This window comes from Pelophylax lessonae (assembly GCF_965119305.1).
Source record: "Pelophylax lessonae genome assembly, chromosome: 4".
NCBI classification, from domain to species: domain Eukaryota; kingdom Metazoa; phylum Chordata; class Amphibia; order Anura; family Ranidae; genus Pelophylax; species Pelophylax lessonae.
In genome coordinates, this window is record NC_138771.1 from 64,703,456 (window position 1) to 64,727,145 (window position 23,690).

Consider the following 23,690-nt stretch of genomic DNA (forward strand, 5'->3'; position numbering starts at 1 on the left):
TTTTTTCCCCACAATATAGATTGCGATATTTTTTTGCGGCGGAGCCTCTTCGTCACGCATTTTTAGTAGTGATGAATGTTGTGAAGGTTGGCTGCGACTGAGCGGTGAGCACCGTGAGCAGTGGCACAGCAAACCAATGACGTGCGACTGTGCAGGCACGCAGAACGTCCAGCCTTCTGACCATACAGGGTTAAGGTAATGTAGGGCAGAACTGCAGCCTTCTGATTGTACCATACAGGATTAACATTACTGTAGGGAACTGTGTGGGAAGTATCACAGCAGGTTAAGAGCACCCCCCTGCCCCACAGGCTGAAATTGCGCCGCACTAAAAGTATTGAGTGCACTACTGTGTAAAAACGCACTTCAACTAGATTACATGGTATGTTACCATGCGATCTGGTGCGGGCAAACGCACTGCATTTGGGGTGTTCTTTGCACTCACACCCACTGTAGATAGCAAGGGCAGTGCAAATGGAATGCAGGATACCATACGGGAATGTGGGTTTCCAGCACCACATTCTATATGAATAAATAAAGAGAAAAAAAGGGTCTGTTTACTTAAAACCAAATCTGCCCATACACTATGAAGTACCCTATAAACTGGCTGAAACCCACACCCATGGCTGGCCTGACACAATCCTCTCACACTTCAACTGAAAATTCATAGTCCCAAACTGTAGTTGCATCCAATCAGATGCAGCCACTGTTTAGGTATTCTGACAGCTGCTTGTGCCGGCTGTCAGAATACAATAGCCACAATTGAGATTCACCCAGCCACACTGCACAGATTCATTGCAGGCTGAATGAAAAATTCTAAGTGTATGGCCAACTTTATTTCAGTTACTGGTAGAACCAGGCAGTTTGTCTCATTTCTGGTAGACACCATATTTGGGATTTCAGTTCCACCCACTTTCCATGGCTAATGCCGGTGTAACGTTAGAAAACCATACCTCGTTAGAATTCCATACCCTCGTCACTTCCTGTCTGAAACAGCTGAGCAGCGTAGCAGTGCGCATGCTCAGAGCCCCGGATACGTCATTGCACAGCAGAGAAGTTCACAAGTACGCATGCTCGGAGGGAATGAAATTATCACGGCACTGTGTGTAATGTTATACTTGCGGCGGTTACATTAAAACAGTTTGGCTTCAACATGGGTCATCTCCTCTCCTATCCCTGTCACTTCCCTGATCTCGGCTAATAAATATAAAAGCGGCGGCGGGTGTATGAAATGTAAATGACGGCGATCTCGGCTCCGTGATCCGCTTTTATATTTATTAGCCGAGATAAGGGAAGTGAGAGGGGAAGGAGCAGAGATGATTCATGTTGCAGAGGAGTTGTTTTAATGTAATTGCGGCAAGTATAACATTACACACTACTATGAGAAATCCATACCCTCTGTAGGTGCACCGGAAGTGACGAGGATATGTTTTTCTCACGGGTATGGTTTTTTCACGGAACACCGGTGTACTTGTAATGTCAACATGACTAAGTAGAATAGATGCCATTATGGCTATGTAAACTCCTCCAGATGCAACAGGAAAAGTCACACTTAGTGGGGGAGGAGCTGAACCAGGAATTAAGTAGCGAGATCTCACAAAGCAGCTAGGTAATTTAACTCATCCATCCAGAATTTGAATTCAATTGAAATCCAGAAATTAAATATTTTATTTGGTGGATTCATTTTGTCAACAATTTGAACATAAAAAACGTTTAAAGGAATACCCGGTTTCCTGGAACAGAGATACCAGTATAGCTCCAAATGACATTTGTACAGTACAAATGTCAAGTAAAAAACATTATGTCAAGAAGGCAACGCTACAGGTCTGCCATATAGTAGAATACTCCGTATTCATTCACTTACCTAGAACATTAGTTTTAATATGAACCATTTCAGTGTAAAGCAAGGTCATCAATTTTCTCTGGCATGAGAAATCTTATATTTTATTTAGATTTTACAACTATAAATAGAAAATATAAAAGTTAACCAATATACAGTGCTATAAAGTTATTTTCCCTCAAGATGTTAATATGTGCAGCAAAAAGGAGGGACAAAACACAAATACAGCTATCTCCCAAGTCAAATCAGTGCAATTTCAAAACCTGTGCAAAACTGTGTAGAGTCCTTAATTTGTGGACAAAATTAGAAATGCTCTTCTAGACCATACTCCTTCATTCTTCTAAACGTGGTGACAAATTCATGAGTAGCATTAAAAAGGCATCTGGTCAAATGCAAACATAAGAAAAAAAAAAAGGAACTTCTCCACTTGGACTTGGGAGTCTTCTTGATTTTACACTGCAGTGGTTGGATTACATCACAGAACAACTGGGATCCACAGCCTGGTGGCCCTAAACAAAGTGCAAAAGGAAAGAGATCAAAAATAATGTACTTTTACATCAGGCTGAACCTAAAGTCTAGATGAGTTCATGCAATTTTTGTTTTTTGCCAATTAGTCCACTCTCACAGTATGTCTAGCACAAAATAAGAAGATCAATTCTACAGCGCTCTGTACCCACATTTGCCATCGTACTCCATAACAGTGCAGAGGGCAATTGTTATGTGCAAAGTACATTCACCCAAATAATTTTTTTTTTCAAACACCCACGACCTTATTATTTAGGGTTTTAGCAAGACCAGCTCCTGCTTCCGAAACAGTCACAGCACACCTCCAACCATTACCATCACATCTGGAACACAAATAAAAACCCTTAACCTAAGGCAGGCTACAGAGGTGCGAATTTTGCAGGAAAGAAATTTGCACAATTCCTCCCATCAAACACTGACAGTGCTGACAGGGTAATCCCTCCCGCCGAGACATTGTATTCTACCTGCAGGGGAAGCCTTGCCAGCTGGGAGAAGACAGTGATTATTGCTAGCGGCTATAACAGCTGCTAGCGATAATCGCAAGTAAATCATCAACTTGGTACATTCAGCCTGCCCATGCATGGTTGGAATCTTGGCCTCAGTTTACATATGAGTAAATGGGAACTTGTAAAGGAAAGCCTGAATAAGTGAACTTGAAGGCATTCAAGAAAATATGTCAAAGATCCCTTGGGCAGGAGATTGTAAAAAAGGTAACCAAAGCCCCTTCAAACTGACTCGTCTCTCCCCTTCTCTGCCAACAAAAAATTGTATAGTTTAGGGCAGCCTTCCTTAACCCTTATACCCTACAGGTGCCCTTAAAACAATTGAAGTTTCAGGAAACTGCTAGAAAACATATCTACAGGTCATGGCACATAAACATGATCAGTAAGTTACAAAACATTTTAAGTAATGACTGAAGAAAATGACAAAACTAGAGTATCTGACTAAAAATTGTAGCCTCCCCTCAAACCAGTCGTCAATGGAAAAATGTCTCCTAAGGATGATCATACAGGATTTATTCTTTAAAATTTCAACAAGTGGGTTGAACAGATTCCCCTTCAATGTGGATGAAAGAATCACTGCCGCTGAGCCATTGTATTATGCTGACAGTGAGCCCTCCCTGTTGGCAGAATACAATGAACAGTGTTGCTGGCTATAGATCGGCTTGTGTGCTACCAAGCTAGTCCATACATGGAACAATATTTAAGCAGCTTCCTGCTGAATTGCCCAAATGTCAATCCATGTATGGATTCCTTAACTTTGATAGTCGGTGGAAAAAAGCCCCCCTATCAATTGGGGATAAGTGTAGAAGCGATCTCTACATTGGAAGTCAGTGGAGGTAGTTGTAGGTAGATCAATCTGCCAGTGCTCAAGGAACCCCTAGCAACCTCTCTGAAACAGCTAAGTTCCACTGATTTCTGATTGATAAAGCCTGCTTTAGGGACCCAGTTAGATCTCTGAATCTAGAAGTAGAATTCTGGGCTAATCTTAAAGTGGATTTTTTACCCTTCCTTCTCTGTCTTTTTTTTTATTTTTTAAACCCCTAGTTACCTGGTGGTGTGTTTTGCACATTTCAGATACTGACCCACCCAGCAGATCAAGAGTTGTCCAGTTGAGATCCTCTTCTCTTCAGGGAGAGATTGGTCCTGCGCCACAATGTTTTGATGAGACATCGAGAGGCGGCTGCCAGCTGTTCCAGGTTTAGCCGGTGTGCCACTCAATGCCTTGCTGCTAGCCCCGCCCCCTCCTCTATTGAATAAGACTATGCTTCCTGGAATATGTGACATGCATATGCCAGGAGGCAAAGAGGACAGCGCAAGTCATTCGCCCAGGTGAGTGTCGTGCAAGAGAGGCAGGGCCAGACAATTTCTTTAAAAAGAGCGCCATTTGTGTAGAGAACCGGAGGAGGGGTGGAGAGGAAGGATAATGTTTTTGAGGGTGAAGATCCGCTTTAAATAGGACCCCCAGAACCTATACTAACTAATCAGGCTTTGGCCATCTTGTTACCCCCATCCGATCTCCCTCTGGCGGCTGCAGGGAAGCAGGAAAAAAAAAAAAAAAAAAAAACCTTGGCATTACCCACCAATCACACATAAAACAGCATGGACACATCCATACCCGGTCATCTGCAGACTACCCCATATACTTTCCAGTCTGTATAAAGAGCCAAGCAGAGTAAAAACAAGGCATTCTACCACCTTAGTAATTCAGATCTCTACAAATTGTATAGTGAATCAAATAGGAGGTCACCCGTTATCTTCTCTTCCATATATGCCTGTACAAGTTAAAATTACCCCAGGGACCTTCCATTTTCAACAGGTGAACTGGTCTTCCATCAAATTTTCTGTATATAAAAAGATGACAGTTTGGTCCCTTAACCCCTTCATAACCAGGGTCTAAACAAACCTTAACCCCCAAGCCCAATTTTGCAACTTTGGCATGTGTTTGGATGATATGCAGTGTTAAACTATCTACTTCGTGTATCCAGGTGGATTATACCTTGTTTGTTTCCAGGCCAATTTAGGCTTTCATTAGGTGGGAATGGGAAAGAAAAATAATAATATAAAATAATTATAATATATATATATATATATATATATATATATATACATACATACATACATACATACATACATACATACACATACACACATATATACACACACACAAACACACACACAAACGCAGTATCTCACAAAGAGTACACCCCTCACATTTTTGAAAATATTTAATTATATCTTTTCATGAGACAACACTGAAGAAATGACACTTTGCTACAATGTAAAGTAGTGAGTGTACAGCTTGTATAACAGTGCAAATTTGCTGTTCCCTCAAAATAACACACAGCCATTAATGTCTAAACTACTGGCAACAAAATTGAGTACACCCCTAAATGAAAATGTCCAAATCGGGCCCAATTAGCCATTTTCCCTCCCCAGTGTCATGTGACTGGTTAGTGTTACAAGGTCTCAGGTGTGAATGGGGAGCAGGGGTGTTAAATTTGGTGTTATTGCTCTCTCTCTTACTGGTCACTGAAAGATCAACATGGCACCTCATGGCAAAGAACTATGAGGACCTGAAAAACAGAATTGTTGCTCTACATAAAGATGGCCTAGGCTATGTAAGACGATTGCTTAGACCCTAAAACTGAGCTGCAGCACAGTGACCAAGACTATACAGCGGTTTAACAGGACAGGTTCCACTCAGAACAGGCCTTACTATGGTTGACCAAAGCAGTTGAGTGCACATGCTCAGCGTCAAAGCCAGAGGTTGGCTTTGGGAAATAGACGTATGAGTGCTGCCATCATTGCTGCAGAGAATGAAGGGGTGGGGGGGGGTCAGCCTGTCAGTGCTCATACCATACGTTGCAAACTGCATCAAATTGGTCTGCATGGCTGTCGTCCCAGAAGGAAGCCTCCTCTAAAGATGATGCACAAGAAAACCCACAAACAGTTTGCTGAAGACAAGCAGACTAAGGACATGGATTACTGGAACCATCTCCTGTGGTCTGATGAGACCAAGATAAACCTATTTGGTTCAGATGGTGTCAAGTGTGTGTGGCGGCAACCAGGTGAGGAGTACAAAGACAAGTGTGCCTTGCCTACAGTCAAGCATGGTGGTGGGGCTGCATGAGTGCTGCCGGCACTGGGGAGCTACAGTTCATTAAGGGAACCATAAATGCCAACATGTACTGTGACATACTGAAGCAGAACATGATCCCCTCCCTTCGGAGACTGGACCGCAGGGCAGTATTCCAACATGTAAGGACCCCAAACACCTCCAAGACGACCACTGCCTTGCTAAAAAAGCTGAGGGTAAAGGTGATGGACTGGCCTAGCATGTCTCCAGACCTAAACCCTATTGAGCATCTGTGGGGCATCCTCAAATGGAAGGTGAAGGAGCGCAAGGTCTCCAACATCCACCAGCTCCGTGATGTCATCATGGAGGAGTGGAAGAGGACTCCAGTGGCAACCTGTGAAGCTCTGGTGAATTCCATGCCCAAGAGGGTTAAGGCAGTGCTGGAAAAAAAAATGGTGGCCACACAAAATATTGACACTTTGGGCGCAATTTAGACATGTTCACTTAGGGGTGTACTAATTTTTGTTGTCAGCGGGTTAGACATTAATGACTTGTGGGTTGAGTTATTTTGAGGGGACTGGAAATTTACACTGTTAAGCTGGCCAAACACTAGTTCCAACTCATTTTCGAAAAAAATAAAGAGCAGACGATCGTGCCATCATGTAATGACCGAATTTCGAACGATAAATCGTTCAATGGACATAAATGAACCAGTTTTGCCTTCAGTTTGTTACATACGCCTAGTGCAAACAGTTCGGGCAAGAAACACATTAACCTTTCAATTTATCGTTCGTTTGGAAGAATTTTCAAAACTGTTCCTTCGATTTTATGGGCTCTGAAAAGTTAAAACCGATTTTCTATTTGTGCCCATTAACTGGATGGACGAAAAATGAACAAACAGACCAAATGACAGATTTGAGCAATTTTTCGGCTAGTGTGTGGCCAGCATAATACAAGCTGTAGCAAAGTGTCATTTCTTCAGTGTTGTCACATGAAAAGATATTATATATATATATATATATATATATATATATATATATATATATATATATATATATATATATATATAAAATGTATTATATATACATACACGCGCACACACACACACACAAATAAATTCTACTCCTGTCAATCGCAGTGATACCACCTATGTGTGCGTGGGTTGTTCTTTGTACCTATAGCAGGGCAAAGAAACAAAAAATGGATTTTTGTAAAATCTTACCGTAAAATCCTTTTCTCTTAGCTCATTGACAGACGTAGTCCTCGGTGATACACCACCTTCGGGTTATGTTGCCTCCACAGGAGCAGGACTAGACAGGAAATTAAAAAGTTTTGGCCACACCCTAGGGGCAGTCCCAGAGGGTATATCCTCTCTCTCTCTGCCTCAGCAAATCAGTTATGTGAAAAAGCAGTCTTTAGAGATTTTAACCCAAATCAAAAAACAGAGGGGCGGGGACTACGTCTGTCAATGAGCTAAGAGAAAAGGATTTTACGGTAAGATTTTACAAAAATCCATTTTTCTCTAGCGCTCATTGACAGACGTAGTCCTCGGTGATACACCACCTTCGGGACGTCCCAGAGCAGTATCACAACTGAGGGGTGGGAAAATGAAATCAAATCCCAATCTAGAAGGCCCAACCGGTGCCAACTAGAAGTTTACAATGCTCATCCTTAATGATGAGACTCAACAAAAAAGAGAAAATTTTTTTTTTTTTTTTTTCCAAACAGAAAAAAACCCTCGAGGTAGACCACCGGTCTCCTCAAATTGCGGCCTGCAAAACCTTGCGGCCAAATGAGGCATCCGTCGATGCCGTCACATCAATTTTATAGAATTTTGTAAAGGTATGTACCGACGACCAGGTGGCCGCCTTACATACCTGGACCACTGACGCCTGATGGCGAAAGGCCCAGGAAGTACTGAGCGCTCGAGTGGAGTGCGCCCTAACAGGGAACGGAGGACTCTGACCCTTAATAGAATAAGCCTGTGCCACCGTTTGTCTAATCCATTTGGCAATGGTCGCGGCAGATGCAGGCAAACCCTTTCTGGGGCCATCCGTGATCACAAAAAGTGAATCCGTCTTACGGAAGGATTCCGTAGCTTTCAGGTATACCCTGATTGCCCGAACCACATCTAAGGAATGCAACGCATGTTCCCTATGATGCTTGGGCTGAGGACACAAGGAAGGTAGTACAATATCTTCATTCAGATGAAAATCTGAAACCACCTTAGGAAGAAAAGATGGCTTAGGATGAAGTACTACCTTATCCCTATGAATCACTAGGTAAGGGGACTGGCATGATAATGCAGCCAGTTCTGACACCCTGCGAGCAGAAGTGATAGCCACCAAGAAGGCCACCTTCTGGGATAAAGTAAGCAAGGGAATCTCCCTGATTTTTTCAAAGGGAGGTTTCTGTAGAACCGACAAAACCAAATTAAGATCCCAGGGCGGTAAGGGCGCGCGGACTGGAGGAGCCAGGTGCCGCACCCCCTGGATGAAATTCCGCACCAAGGATTTGGTAGCTAAAGGCTTCTGAAAGAAGATTGCTAATGCTGAAACTTGACCCTTGATGGTGCTCAAGGCTAGCTTCTGCTCAACCCCTTGTTGCAAAAAGGCCAATATTCGAGTCACCGAATAGGTACGTGGAGGAAATCCTAAAGATTCGCACCACGCAATATAAGTCTTCCATGTGTGATAATAGACTTTGCTGGAAGTCGCTTTCCTTGCTTTAATAAGGGTAGGAATGACTGAAGTAGACAAACCTCTGTCCTTCAGTACTTGGGTCTCAATGGCCAGGCCATTAAACCCAGCGACTGCAAAGCATGATGGTAAATTGGTCCTTGAGACCACAGACACTCCCTGAGACGAAGTTCCCACGGAACGTCTACGACTAACATGTCCAAGTCGGCCAGGCCGGCTTGAGGAGGCCAGTCTAGAATTTCTAGGACCACTGGCGCTGATAGAATCTGAACCAGGCGTCCCTAGAGGTATCTGGCCCCGACCATCCGAGAAAGTCTGGTCGTTTTCTGTTCCCACACATTTATCAGATACCTGATAGTTATCAGGAAAGGTGATCTTTTCTGGTTGAACCTCAGGGACCGAAGTCACCCGACTAGAGGCTACTTGGCCTATCTGGTCAACCAGATCCGATTCCTGTGAGGTATCGGGACTAATCTTAGGAAAAGGTAAAGGAAAAGATCTATTCAGGGAACGGTAACTACCGCTTCCTGTAGTACTTAAATGTTGGAAGGGAAGAATCGCACCGGTAGTAGTGGTTGATGCTCGATCTAATGTCCTGAATACCGGTGAAAACGTCCCCCCACCCTGAAACCGGGTGGGGGCGCACCTTCAGGCTGTTTACTCCTTTGCTTCGGGTTTGGCTGGGTTGGTCCTTTGCTTGTCCGACCAGCCCTTCTTGAACCCTCCTGGAGGAGTCTTGCCTTTCCCGCTAGTACCAGCCGGGCGCCCTTTATGGGCGGTAAAGAAAGGTCCTCGCTTGTTGCGAGGTCCCTTAGCTTTAGCAGCCTGTGGCAAAAAAGTGCTCTTGCCCCCAGTGGCATCCTTAATGATTTCATCTAGGTTGGCCCCAAATAGACGATTCCCCTGAAAAGGGAGATTTGTCAAGGTCTTTTTGGAACCTAGGTCAGCTGACCAGCATTTTAACCACAGCACACGTCTGAGGATCACCGCTGTCTTAGATGCATGCCCTAATAAGGGAGTAGTGTCCAAGGCTGCGTCACAGATAAACTGTAGCCCTTGTATAATCTGTTCCATCAAATCAGATGTCTCCTGGGGAATATCTTTTCCCCTAAGATCTTGGCGTACCATTTTCGCCCATTCCGTAAGTGTCTGGGAAACTAGACCAATAACAATTACTGGTCTAAATGCTGACCCTATCAGAGAGAAGATGGTGCGGGACTCTGCTTCCATCTTTCGATCCACCGGATCCTTAAAGGACGAAGTGTCCTCCACTGGAATAACCGTGGCTTTATTCAGCCTGGAAATAGGTGGATCCACCACTGGTGGTACCGTCCATTTCTTAAGGATGGATTCCTCAAACGGATAGCGTCTAGCAATACGCTTGGAAATAGTAAAGGTACGTTTAGAATGCTCCCATTCTCCTTTAATCTGATTACCGAAACATTTAGGTACAGGAAAAACCTTCACCGTTTTGATGGGCTTATTAGTACCAAAAGGAATCTCTGTTTCAGTTGCCTCTGCCGGTAAAGCCTCAAGTTTTAAGGTTTCCTGCACTGCCAAAACTAGTGCGTCCACCAATGCTTCTTCCTGAATTATAGCAGGAGAAGAAGCGTCCTCCTCACTGTCTGAGGGGGCTTTACCTGGGATAACAGCCCTTGCAGAGGAACCTGCAACTGCAGTGACCATCTCTGAATCAGAGTCAGAGGTGTCAGATAGTATAGGGGTAGGCGGGGGTCGCTTCCTTGACCCCCGTCCCTGACAGGCCGCCTCCACCCGAGCCACCATAGACTCCAAAATTGCTGTAAATGACTCTATACTCTGTGCACCGGCGGGTCCCGTGGCCCCCTCGAGGGAAACAGGTGGGGGAATATGTGTGGCAGGGTCCATGATAATTCCAGTCACTTCCTGGATAATAGGATTCAAAAATAAAAAACTTTTTCTTTTTTTTTTTTTTTTTTCAGACCCCCAGCGCCACAAGCCCCTTAGTGTTACCTGCTAGGGATCCCTATCGATCGAGAGAGAGAGAGAGATAGACCCCCAGGCTCACCACTTGATGCTCAGAGTTTAACTGCAACAGGTTACAGCGCTGTCTTGACAAACAGGAAGTCTTTTGGCTGGCTGCCCAGGAAGAAAGGAGGCGGCTCCGCCCCTCTGCACGCCTTCCGGCGCCTCCCCCAAGCTCCACGAGGTGTTAGATCACCTCAAACATGGCCGCCCCCATGCTGGAGACACGAGGCTACGCCAAAATGGCGGCTCGTGCGATCCAGCAAAAAAAATGGCGGCGGCCTGTACTGAATAGCGGTGTGCTGCAGGGCACACAACACTCTCTCTGCATGGGGATATGGCGTGGTTGGCGGTACCGGCCCTGGCGGACCGCATGGCCATTCGGGAGGCCTGCTAATAGCTGGAGATCTGATTAGGAAGGCAGTCTACATGTCCGTGGCTTCTGACTGGTAGGTAGCCTATTCTTAACACCGTAAGATTCCCAGAATGCCACAGATTACATCTTTTTAACATGTATACAATTAGATTGTTAGCTCCCAAACCAAGCCTCCTGGCTTTTTGCACATAAAATCACACTCAAAGTAGGAGGATCTGTGTCATGTTATAGGATAGAGAGGGACTCTATCTTACCATACAGAGAGGGGCCCGCGTTCACCACAAGACCCGCCAGGGGAAAAGGGGGAACATACTACTCACCATACCGGAACCAGGCGGGCACCAACTCCTGACAGTACCCCTCTCCACCGGGGCGGGAGGGCTGTCGACCGATACGGACGCCGTGACTCATGGTCTTTGGCGTTTCAGCGAGACGTTTAACTCGCGTGGACAGTCCTTTAATGGGACTTTGTCGCGGCCGACCCAGCGCGGAGCTATGGCCTGCACGCGCTCGTAGGCTGAACTGGGGTGACCACCGGATCTCAACATCCAGCCCGTCGCCCAGTTCAGCTTTCTTGCTTGAAGATCTCACAGGAACACTGGAGAAAAAAAGCTGTCTAAAAAATCCTTTAAGAAAAAATTCTTGCCAGGACCTAAGATCCCAGCAAGGTATCTAGGTCCTTACTCCTAACTAGACAGAAAATAACTGATTTGCTGAGGCAGAGAGAGAGAGGATATACCCTCTGGGACTGCCCCTAGGGTGTGGCCAGAGCTTTTTAATTTCCTGTCTAGTCCTGCTCCTGTGGAGGCAACATAACCCGAAGGTGGTGTATCACCGAGGACTACGTCTGTCAATGAGCGCTAGAGAAATATAACTTTTTTTTCCCCCCACTTTTGACCTACCTAAACACACTGACACTAAAGCCGGCCATAAATGGATCGAATATTGGCCAGTTCAGCCGGGACCAGCCGAGATTCAATCCATGTATAGGCAGGCTGATTGTACCAAGGTCAGTCCATCCATGGATTTGGGTTCAAACAGCATGTTGGATTTTTAGCATGCGATTAATGCCAGCAGCAGTAATCATTGTGCTCTCCCGGCAGGGACGCTTAAACTGAACTACACTCAAACTTAGTCAAACACTGAACAAACTAATCTTTTTTTTTTAAAACAATTTTTGGGCTTTTTTTTGTACAGAAATCTCCAGTGAGAAAGAGGTACAATGGATCTTTTCTTCCTCACTAGCAGAGAATCTGAATACAGCCCTATTCCATTTCAGAATGTATCAGAAGATACCCTCATACTAGACATCTCCTGCTACAGCCCTGTAGAGTCATACAAATCATCAGTGTGTCACAGTCCTGTAGCTGGCCAACATATGTCATGAAGCCATGGGGCCTGGTCAACGGTTATTAAAAATTACCATAAAATTATGGCACCACTTTAGTGACTAAGAAATATTAGGTGAAAAAAATAAAATTAAACAAACCACCTTCCCAAGTATTCTGCCTTCATATAGGATATAAATATATACATTGTATTGGATGCAAAAGACTCCATGAAAGTGAGCAAAGGTAAACAAAAACACACAAAGCATGGAAACAAGACAGCCAAACGTTGCAAAGGATTATAAACTAGGAGATGATTGTTAGTATATGAGGAAATCCGAATGGAAGTTATGAGGATAATATGTAACATTTACAGTGCTGGGAAAAAGTATTTGCCACCTTCCTGATTTATTTTTTGCATATTTGTCACACTTAAATGATTCAGATTAACCACTTGCCGACCGGGCCATAGCCAAAATAAGGCTACAGCGCGGTCGTCTAGTTCTGGGAGGGCGTACATGAAAGTCCTCCCAGAATCGCGCTCCCGGGGACCTGACGCATCACGGATCGTGGTAAATGAGAGCGGTCCTTTACCACGTGATCGCTCCGTCCAACGACAGGGCGATCACTTAAACTGGCGCATGCCCGGTTCATTTCTCTCCTCGCATGCTGTACATAGCGATCAGTACAGCGTACAAGGAGAGGAGAGAAACTGCAGCTGCACGCCTCCTCTGCCTCAACCATGCCCCATCCATGTGTAATCTGTGCCTGATCCATGCATCATCTGTGTCACATCCGTGCCCACCCATGCCACCTCAGTGCTCATGAATGCCACCTCAGTGCTCATCCATGCCTCATCCGTGCCCGCCCATGCCACCTTAGTGCTCATCCATCCCACATCTGTGCCCGCCCATGCCACGTCAGTGCTCATCCGTGCCACGTCAGTGCTCATCCGTGCCACACTCATGCAACTTCAGTGCTCATCCGTGCAACGTCAGTGGTCATCCGTGCCACATCAATGCCACGTCAGTGCTCATCCGTGCCACATCAGTGCTCATCCGTGCCACATCAGTGCTCATCCGTGCCACATCAGTGCTCATCCGTGCCACATCAGTGCTCATCCGTGCCACATCAGTGCTCATCCGTGCCACATCAGTGCCACATCCATGACGGTGCTCCCTGCATGTTGGGCCTCTGTATGTGGTCAGGCTGTGGAAAAGTGTCACACACGTGGCATCGCCATACTCAGGAGGAGTAGCAGAATGTATTTTGGGGTGTCATTTTTTGCTATGTGCATGCTATGTGTTAGAAATGTCTTATAAATGGACAACTTTGTGTTGTGTAAAAAAAAAAAATGCATTTTGGTTTTCTTTCCACATTTTCCAAAAACTTTTGGAAAAAAATGACATGTTCGAAAGACTCATTATGCCTCCTAGATTATGTGTTCGGGTGTTTTCTTTCCAAAATGGGGTCATTTTGTGGGCGTTTCCATTGTCCTGGTGCTCCAGGACTTTCAAAATTGTGATAGGTCGTCAGAAAATTATGTGTGTAATTTTTGCTTCTAGAACGTCTGACGGTGCTCCTTGGATGTTGGGCCTCTGTATGTGGTCAGGCTGTGGAAAAGGGTCACACATGTGGTATCCCCATACTCAGGAGGAGTAGCAGAATGTATTTTGGGGTGTAATTGCAAGTATGCCAATACAGTGTGTAAGAAATAACTTCGTAATATGACCATTTTGTTAAAAAAAAAAAAATGTTTTTTTTTTTTTGCAAAGAATTGTGGGAAAAAGTTACAACTTCAAAAAACTCACCATGCCTTTTACTAAATACCTTGGAATGTCTACTTTCCAAAAAGGGGTTATTTGGGGGGGTATTTGTACTGTCCTGACATTTCAGGGTCTCAAGAAATGAGATAGGCCATCATTACATTAGGGGTTATCAATTTTCAATGATTGGTACCATAGCTTGTAGACTCTATAACCTTCACAAAGACCAAAAAATATATATCTTTTTTGGGTTATGGTTACTAAAGATATGTAACAGTATACATTTTGGCCAAACTTTATGAAGAAAAATTACAAAATTTGCAAAATTTAAATCCAAAACGAAGAAAAATGCATTTTTTGTTTTACAAAATTTTCGGTCTTTTTTCATTTATAGCGCAAAAAATAAAAAACCCAATTATGATTAAATACCACCAAAAGAAAACTGTGTGGAAAAAAGGATGAAAATTTAATATGGGGACAGTGTTGCATGACTGAGTAATTGTCATTTAAAATGTGAGAGCACTGAAAGCTGATAATTGGACTGGTTAGGAAGGGGGTTTAAGTGCCCAGTGGGCAAGTGGTTAAACAAATGTTATTACACAACGATAACCCGAGTAAATACAAAATGCAGTTTTTAAAATGATGATTTATTAAAAAAGCAGTCCAAACCTGCCTAGCCCTGTGAAAAAGTAGTTGAGCGTGCCCCCCCTTTGCTAAATCATGAATGAACTGATTAACCACATTTTTTGGAAAGTGGTTGAGTCAAGAAATCAATTAAATAAATGCTGTCTGACTAAGCCCTCGTTCACATTGAATGCAGCTTTGAAATCATGTGACTTCATCTGAACTAGTACGATTTCAAAGCCGCATTTCAGTGCGACTTCAGGGACGACTTGAAAGACAACTGTGCAGGTTCATGCAGGTTCATGCATAGATGTCTTTTGAAGTCGCCCCCGAAGTCAACAAAAGTGCAGGAACTACTTTTGGAAATCATGGCGACGTTGCACCAATTGGGACGGTGCCATTGCCGGCAATAGACTGCAATTTGTTATGCGATATGACCTGTCAAATCGCATGTCAGAATGCACTGATGTGAACAGGGGCAAAGTGAAGCACGCTACACAATCTCAAAAAGCAACATGCCACGATTTAAAGAAATTCAAGAACAGATGAAAAAAAAAACTGACATGCATCAGTCTGGAAAGGGTTGCAAAGTAATTTCTAAAGCTTTGGGACTCCATTGAACCATGGTTGAGAGCCATTATCCACAAATGGAGAAAACTTGAACAGTGGTGAACCTTCCAGGAGTGGCCGGCCTACCAAAATTACTCCAAGAGGACAATGACAACTCATCCAGGGGGTCATAAAAGAACCCAGATCATCATCTAAAGAACTGCAGGCCTGACTTGCCTCAGTTAAAGCGGAGTCCCACTCTAAATTTATACTTACCTCCATCTTCTCGCTCCGGGTCACCTGAAAAACAAATGGATAATCGCAATTTTTTTTTTTTAACTTAACTTGTAGAGAAAATATACTTACCTTACTTCCTTCTTCCTCCCCTCGGCGGCCGCGGCGATTCTTCACTTCCTGGCTTTTGCAATGATTCCTGGGAGCTGAACGTCATCGCTCCCAGGAATCATTGCGCCTGCACCGGCCCCGACGTCATTTCCGGGGTGCGAGAGTCATTCCCTTCTAAACAGCTTCTGGGCATGCCCAGAAGCTGTGGAGGGATGACGCGCGCGCACCGGAAGTGACGTCGGGGCCGGTGCAGTGCATCGTGGGACCGAAGAAGAAGGAAGAGGATGGAAGAGGACGCGGAAGAGGATCGCGCTGGCTTCAAGCTGCCCACACCTGAGATGGCAGCGCTGGACAAGACATTTTCAAGGTAAGTATTTCTCCCAAAAGGTAAGTGCAACCCGGGACAGATCAGAGGCTAGCCATTGTGGAATGTGCTAGCCCTGACTGTCCCGGGGGTATTTTTATTAAAAAATGTATAACCAGGGTGGAACTCCGCTTTAAGTTGGGTGTTCACGATTCAACAAAATGGCTTCCATGGGAGAGTTCCAAGGTGAAAGTAACAACCAAAAAGAACACAAAAGGCCTGTTTCACATTTGCCAAAAAACATCTTGATTATTCAAGACTTTTTGGCAAATATTCTGTGGACCGAGAGACAAAAGTTTAAACTTTTTGGAAGCGGTGTCCCTCTTGACATCTGGTGTAAAACTAACAGAGCTTTTCAGAGATCATACCAACAGTCACACGTGGTGGCAGTAGTGTGATGGTCTGGGGCTGCTTTGCAGCTTCAGGACCTGAACAACTTGCCATAATTGATGGAACCATGAATTCTGCGCTCTACCAGAAAATCCAGAAGGAATGTCCTGCCATCAATTTGCAACCTCAAGTTCAAGTGCAGTTGGGTTATGCAGCAGGACAATGATCCGAGACACCAGCAAAATCACATCTTAATGGCTCAAAAAAACAAAAACAAATCCGATTGAGATGCTGCAGCGTGACCTTAAAATGGCCGTTCATGCTGGAAAACCCTCCAATGTGGCTGAATTATAACAATTCTGCAATGAAGAGTGGGCCTAAATTCCTCCACAGTGATGTGAAAGACTCATTGTTGGTGATCGCAAACGCTTGATTGCTCAGTCATTCGGTTAAGGAGGCAATTACTTTTTCACATAGGGCGCTGCAGGTTTGGGCAGCTTTTTTCCCTTAATAAATGAAATCATCCATTTAAAAACTGCATTTCCGGGCTAATAAAATATGTAAAAGAAAAAATAACCAGGAGGGGGGGGGGGGGAATTGGATTTTTGTACTTACCGTAAAATCCATTTCTCTGAGAGGAGAAACTGCGCTCCATAAATCTTAACTAGTGGGTTACATTGCCTCCTCCAGGATTAGGAGTAGGCAGAACAAAAAACACCTGGCTACGCCCATGGGCCATCCTCTGCTGGTATATAACCCCCCTCAGCTGGTATATAACCCCCCCCCCTCTTTGCTCCAGGTAATCAGTATTATAAGTATCAAGACTCCATAGAGGGGTGGGTGCGGTGTCCGTCGAACTCAGAGAAATGGATTTTACAGTAAGTACAAAAATCCTATTTTCTTTCGTTCATGGACGGACACAGTGCTCCATAAATCAATTAGTGGGACGTCCAAAAACAGTGCCAAAAGGAAGATGAGTAGTGGGGAAAATAACCCAAGGCTAAACATAAGAGCCCTTAACCGGGCCACAGGAGCCCTGTCTGAAAAATAATAAGGTTTAAAGAAAAAACACCCCTCAAGAGGGAACAGCCCCTCTTAAACAGCAGCCTGCAAAACTTTGCAGCCAAAAGAAGCATCGCAGATGCCAAACTATCTACCTTTTAGAATTTTGTGAAGGTATGCACGGACGACCAAGTGGCCTCCTTGTAAACGATATTGCGATATTGAAGCCTGATGACGAAAGGCCAAAGAAGCACTCAGCGCCCGGGTAGAATGCGCCGTGACAGGGAATAGGAGGGTTGGACACTGGTGGACTATCCCACTTTTTTTAAAAGTGACCCCTCAAAAGGGTAACGTACAGCAAAACCTTTGGAGACCGCAAAGGGTCATTTTGGTTGTTCCCATTCCCGCAAAGGAAAACCTGTCAAAATAAGGCACATAAGGAAACACCTTTGGAGTGCGAGGTGACTTATGCGTACCAGACGACACCGACACATCTGTGGCTACATCAGCCGCATCCTCAATTTTTAAAGTCTCACGCACTGCAGTGATAAGTGCGTCTACCAGTGCTTTTTCATTTGCTGCTGCGACCATGGAGGAATCATCCTCACTATCTGAAGGATCTGGGGGTGTAATATTAAGCCCCCCTGGACGGGCCGCATCCACGACGGCATCAGGCTCAGATGAGATAGACTGAGCAGGGGTAGGCGGGGGATGCTTCCTCCTGGGCCTTTGCCCACACGCCATTGCCAACCGCAACACTAAGGACTGCCGGACCGCCATCAGTGCAACCAGGGGAAGCTGGGGTTGAGGAACCTGCCACCTCCATGAGGGGGGTCAGTGGGGGAGATGTGACCCTGAGGTTCCATAAGGAAAGGAAGACCAAAACAATCTTTTTGGCACCACTAAACGATCCCCCCCCCCCCCCCCCAAGGCTCAGGGTACCTACCAGCACAGAGAGATAACAAAGACCCCCCAAAGACTCACCCTACGGACCCAGAGGAGTGACGAGAATTCAAACCCAAAATGCGCCGGAGGTAGAAAGGTAAGAACTTGGCCTTTAATAGAATAGGCCTGAGTCACCGTCTGTCTGATCCATTTAGAGATGGTAGCCGAAGAAGCGGCCAGCCCTTTTCATGGTCCGTCCGTAACCACAAAAAGCGAGTCTGACCTCTGAAAGGACTCAGCTGCCAGATACACCCAAATCGCACGAACCACATCCAAGGTATGCAAAGCAAATTCCTTGGGATGAGCCGGCTTGGGACACAAGGAAGGCAACACAACATCCTCATTCAAATTTAAGTCAGACATCTTTGGGCAAGAATGATGGACAGGAACGAAGAACCACTTTATCCCTATGGAACACCAAATAGGGACTGCAACAGGATAATGCCACCAACACAGATACCCTGCAGGTAATAGCCACCAAGAATGTCACCTTCTGGGATAATGTAGGCAAGGGAATTTTATGAATATTCTCAAATGCAGGTTTCTAGAGAATCGAAAGCACTAAATTTAAATCCCATGGTAGCAAAAGAGACCTACAGGTGGATACACATGTCGAACCCCCTGAATGAAAGTACCAACTAAAGAGTGCGTGGCTAGGGGTCGCTGAAAGAAGATTGCCAAGGAAGACACCTGGCCCTTGATGGTACTCAGGGTCAACGTCTGATCAACGTCCCGTTGAAGAAAGGTTAAGATCTGAGCAACAGAAAATGATCAAGGATGAGCGCCAATCAACTCACATCAAGAAATGTACGCTTTCCATGTACGATGGTATATCTTGCTGGAAGAGGACTTCCTCGCCTTCACCATAGTAGGGATCACTGATCCAGATGGACCTATATCCCTCAGTACCTGCCTTTTCAATAGCTAAGCCACTAAAACCAGCGACTAAAGCAGGATGGTAGATCTGCCCTTGGGACAACTGGTCTTCTCTGAGAGAAAGCCCCCAAGGGACGTTTACGGCCAACAGGATGATTAGAAGATCCTCGCTCTTGATTTCTCGCAGGAGCAGCAGAAGCAGCCTAAGCCAAGGATGATGCTGGCCTTAACATGGTCCTTGGACGCCTGCGGTGTCTGCCAGAGGAAACCTTGATCATGCCACGAACCTTGGTATCCTCCTGTGGCGCAAACGGAACTGTCTGGAAGGTGGATACCACCAGACTCATAACCTGTATGCAAATCGGGAGAGAGAACGGTCTGTGAGACAGCAGCTGGTGAATCACAGCCTCTGGTTCTTGAAATGTGTCCAGAGGAAGGACGATCCTGATCAGAATTAAAATCAGACCTAGGTAATTTAATTTACTGGATAGGGGAACCTTAGGTAGTTCGGACCTCACCTGAACCTTTGCAGGATTTTGCGGATCTCCTTGACGCTCACAAAAGTAGTCCACGGGACCAGAAACCAGCAAAGATGTCCCCCCACCCTAATAATGGGTGAGGGCAGACCTTCATGATGAAGGGGTCTTGTCTGCGGATCCAGAGAAGATAGCTCTAGGCTTACCAGATTAAGGTTAAGAACCTCCCAGGGAAGATTTGAAAGATCTATTTCTCTTATTCTCTGTCCCAGAAGCACAAAGGAATTTTCTATGGGCTGAGAAGGAGGGCCCCAGTTTCCAACTAGGCTCCTTCCCTTTCCGTGACTGTGGCAGGAAGGTACTCTTTTCTCCCGTGATACCCTGCGGACCAATTCTTAAACCACAGCACGCGCCTAATCATCACTGCCGAAACACCGCCGAAAAAGTTTTGACAGCACAGGAGCTGTATCTTAAGCTGCATCACAAATAAATTGCAGCCCATGGACCAACTGGTCCGCTAAATCAACATAAGCAGCAGGGACCTGCTCACCCCCCAGGCCCTGGCTTAAAAGCTTGGCCCATTCAGTTCAGGTCTAAAACACAAGGGCTGAGGCAATGCCGAACCAGCCATAGTTAACATGCTGCGTGCCACAGCCTCCGCTTTGTCAGCCGGGTCCTTACAGGACAGGGATTCCTTTACTGGGATCATGGTTGCTTTACTCAACCTGGAAATAGGAGGGTTGGACACTGGTGGACTATCCCACTTTTTTAAAAGGGACTGCTCAAAAAGGTAACGTACAGCAAAACCTTTGGGGACCACAAAGGGTCATTTTGGTTGTTCCCATTCCCTACAGGAAAACCTGTCAAAATAAGGCACATAAGGAGTGCGAGGTGACGTATGCGTACCAAACGACACAGCCACATCTGTGGCTACATCAGCCACATGCTCGATTTTTAAAGTCTCACGCACTGCAGTGATAAGTGCAACTACCAGTGCTTTTTCATTTGCTGCTGCGACCATGGAGGAATCATCCTCACGATCGGAGGGATCTGGGGGTGTGATATTAAGCCCCCCTGGATGAGCTGCGTCCATGATGGCATCAGGCTCAGATGAGATAGACTAGATAGACTGAGCAGGGGAAGGCGGGGGATGCTTCCTCCTGGGCCTTTGCCCACACGCCACTTCCAACCGTGACACTAAGGACTGGGGTTGAGGGACCTGCCACCTCCATGACGGGGTCAGTGGGGGAGATGTGACTGAGGTTCTATAAGGAAAGGAAGACCAAAACAATCTTTTTGGCACCACTAAGGGATCCCCCCAAGGCTCAGGGTACCTATCGGCAGAGAGAGAGAACAGGGATCCCCCCCAAAGACTCTACGGACCGGGAGGAGCACCGAGTATTCAAACCCAGCATCATCATTAATGCTATCCTAGTTCATATGTCCCGGGCACAGGAAGAGGAAACGAAGGAGAAAGCAGAAGAGGAGGAGGAGGAGCTTCAGCAGCTCAACAAGGCCTCAGTCCTCCAGCATCCCCGTGACATCATCACACAAACATGGCCGCCAGCCGGAGACCAGCCACACTAAAAGACAATGGCCCTGTGACATCATTCGGCTCCACAAACATGACCACCAACCGGAGACTATCTAGACTAAGGGAAAATTACCCCCATCAGCTACACTGAAGCATGCTGACAGGATCTTTCCTGCACCCTCTACAAAGGGGATCCCCCCCCGAAGGTAGGACACACGTTTAGGGGAGACTCTGCTGTGCACTCTGCACTGGGACCCCCTGCACTATACCACCACTGCAAACAGCAGGGCATTCACCCATGGACACTTACAGAGTGGGAATAGCAGGGGAGACCCCAGGGGGCTCTGCTGCATTCTCTGCCCTGCTCCAGACAGGGGGGAAGGGAGTGGGGGGGAAGCCCAGCTCAGTGAGAGATTTAAGGATAGGAGAAGGGAACTGTCCCTGAAGGTTACCCGTGTCCCCCCCCCCCAAAGAAAAAGGGGAGAGGAGGGACTGTACTTACCCTTCCATGGTGTGGGTAACGCTCCAGACAGAACTCCTTATCACTAAAGTAGGGGAGCTGTCGGCCAAGGGACCGCTGCGACTCAGACCCAAGCCCAGTGGTATGCGACCCTGCGAGAAGTTTAACTTGCAGGCCAGCCTCTGTCTGTGAGGATATGTTGAGGCCAACCTAGCGTGTAGCTGCGGTCTGCACGTGCCCGCTGGCTGGGGGGGGGGGGGGTTGGGGACACTGGATCTGGATTATCCAGCCCGTTGCCCAGCCCAACAGTTGATTGTAGATCTCCTGAGAGAAAAAAGACCAGAGATCCCAGCCAGGAGCATAGGTACTTACTCCTGACTAGACAGATTAAAACGGATTGCCTAGAACAGAGAGGGGGGGGGGGGTTATATAACAGCTGAGGATGGCCCATCGGCGCAGCCAGGCATTTTTTTTTGTTCTGCCTAGTCTTGCTCCTGGAGGAGGCAATATAATCAACTAGTTATAATTTATGGAGTGCTGCGTCCGTCGATGAATGAAAGAGAAATAAAAGCTTAAAGAAAAAAAAAAACACTCAAGAGGGAACAGCCCCTCTTAAAACAGCATGTAAAACTTTGTGGCCAAAAGAAGCATCCGCAGATGCCAAAGTATCTAATTCAATATTCCAAACAACTGAATCACCCAATCGCTTACTCCACTGGGGAGGACAAGCGTGTCGCTCTCCTCAGGCAGGGAACTCCAAGCATAAGCACATGAAATAAAAAAGAAGGTGCAAACACCTGGTGCATTACCCTTGGATACCTTTAAAAAGTTTATTAAAATGCCAAAAACATGCTCACAGACATGAAGAGCAAAAATCGGATGTAGAGAATCCACCAAATGTGGAAATGAACATGTCCATGTAATTGGACAGTTGACGCATGTTTCGGGAGTCACACACTCTTCCTCAGAGCTGGTCTGTCTTTCAGGAGACCCAAATATATACTGAATTCACTTGTATAAGTTCCTCCCCTTTCCCCTGTGGGCGGGACCAACTGGTATCTAAACCAACCAGCAGCCTCCATGGCTTCCAAATACTTCTACTGCCTTACAATGTATGGCGTATAGTCAAATGAAAAAAAAATGAATGAATTAAAAATGGATTAAAAAAGATGAACTTGAGATAATGTTAATCTGGGGATGGCTCCCAGAGCTAGGATACTGAAGAAGCCTCAAGAATGTAGGATGCACAGCTCGGTAAGTGGGACCATGGATCCCCAGGGGCAACCTTTACATTGTGATTTGATTCTTTATGTATATTGATTATCATCTTAAATTCATCTTTAATTTTTATTTCAATTTAAAAGACAAACAAAAAGTGAGTCTGACCTCCAAAAAGACTCAGTAGCTGCCAGATACCCCAGAATCGCACAAACCACATCCAAGGTATGCAAAGAAAATTCCTTGGGATGAGCCAGCTTGGGACACAAGGAAGACAACACAATGTCCTAATTCAAATGGTAGTCAGAGACAACTTTTGGCAGGAATGATGGACAGGGACAAAAGAACCACTGTCCCTATGGACCACCAAATAGGGACTGCGACAGGATGATGCCACCAACTTCGATACCGCGGGCTGAGGTAATAGCCACCAAGAAAGTCACCTTCTGGGATAACTTAGGCAAGAAAATTTCCTGAATATTCTCAAATGGAGGTTTCTGGAGAATCAAAAGTACTAAATATTAATCCCATGGCAGCAAAAGAGGTGGAGTCACATGTCAAACCCCCTGAATGAAGGTACCAACTAAAGAGTGCGTGGCTAGGGGGTCGCTGAAAGAAGATTGCCAAGGCAGACACCTGGCCCCTGATGGTACTCAAGGCCAACTTCTGATTAAACACCCTGTTGAAGAAAGGTTAAGATCCGAGCCACAGAAAAGGATCAAGGATGAGCGCCAATCGACTCACACCAAGAAATGTATGCTTTCCACGTATAATGGTATATCTTGCTGGAAGAAGACCTCTTCCTCGCTTTCACCATAGTAGAGATCACTGATCCAGACAGTCCTCAGTACCC

General features: G+C 45.7%; 1 protein-coding gene across 1 annotated transcript in view; it reads right to left on the reverse strand.

Annotated features, from left to right (window-relative positions):
- Nucleotides 1-1,848: 1,848 nt before the first annotated feature.
- The window catches only part of LOC309554092 (lamin-B3-like), a 210,518-nt gene continuing 188,676 nt past the window's right edge, over nt 1,849-23,690 (reverse strand). The window contains exon 11 of the mRNA XM_082255632.1: nt 1,849-2,346. Coding sequence (XP_082111758.1) covers nt 2,308-2,346 — 39 coding nt within the window. The 3' untranslated portion in view covers nt 1,849-2,307. The remainder of the gene's footprint in view (nt 2,347-23,690) is intronic.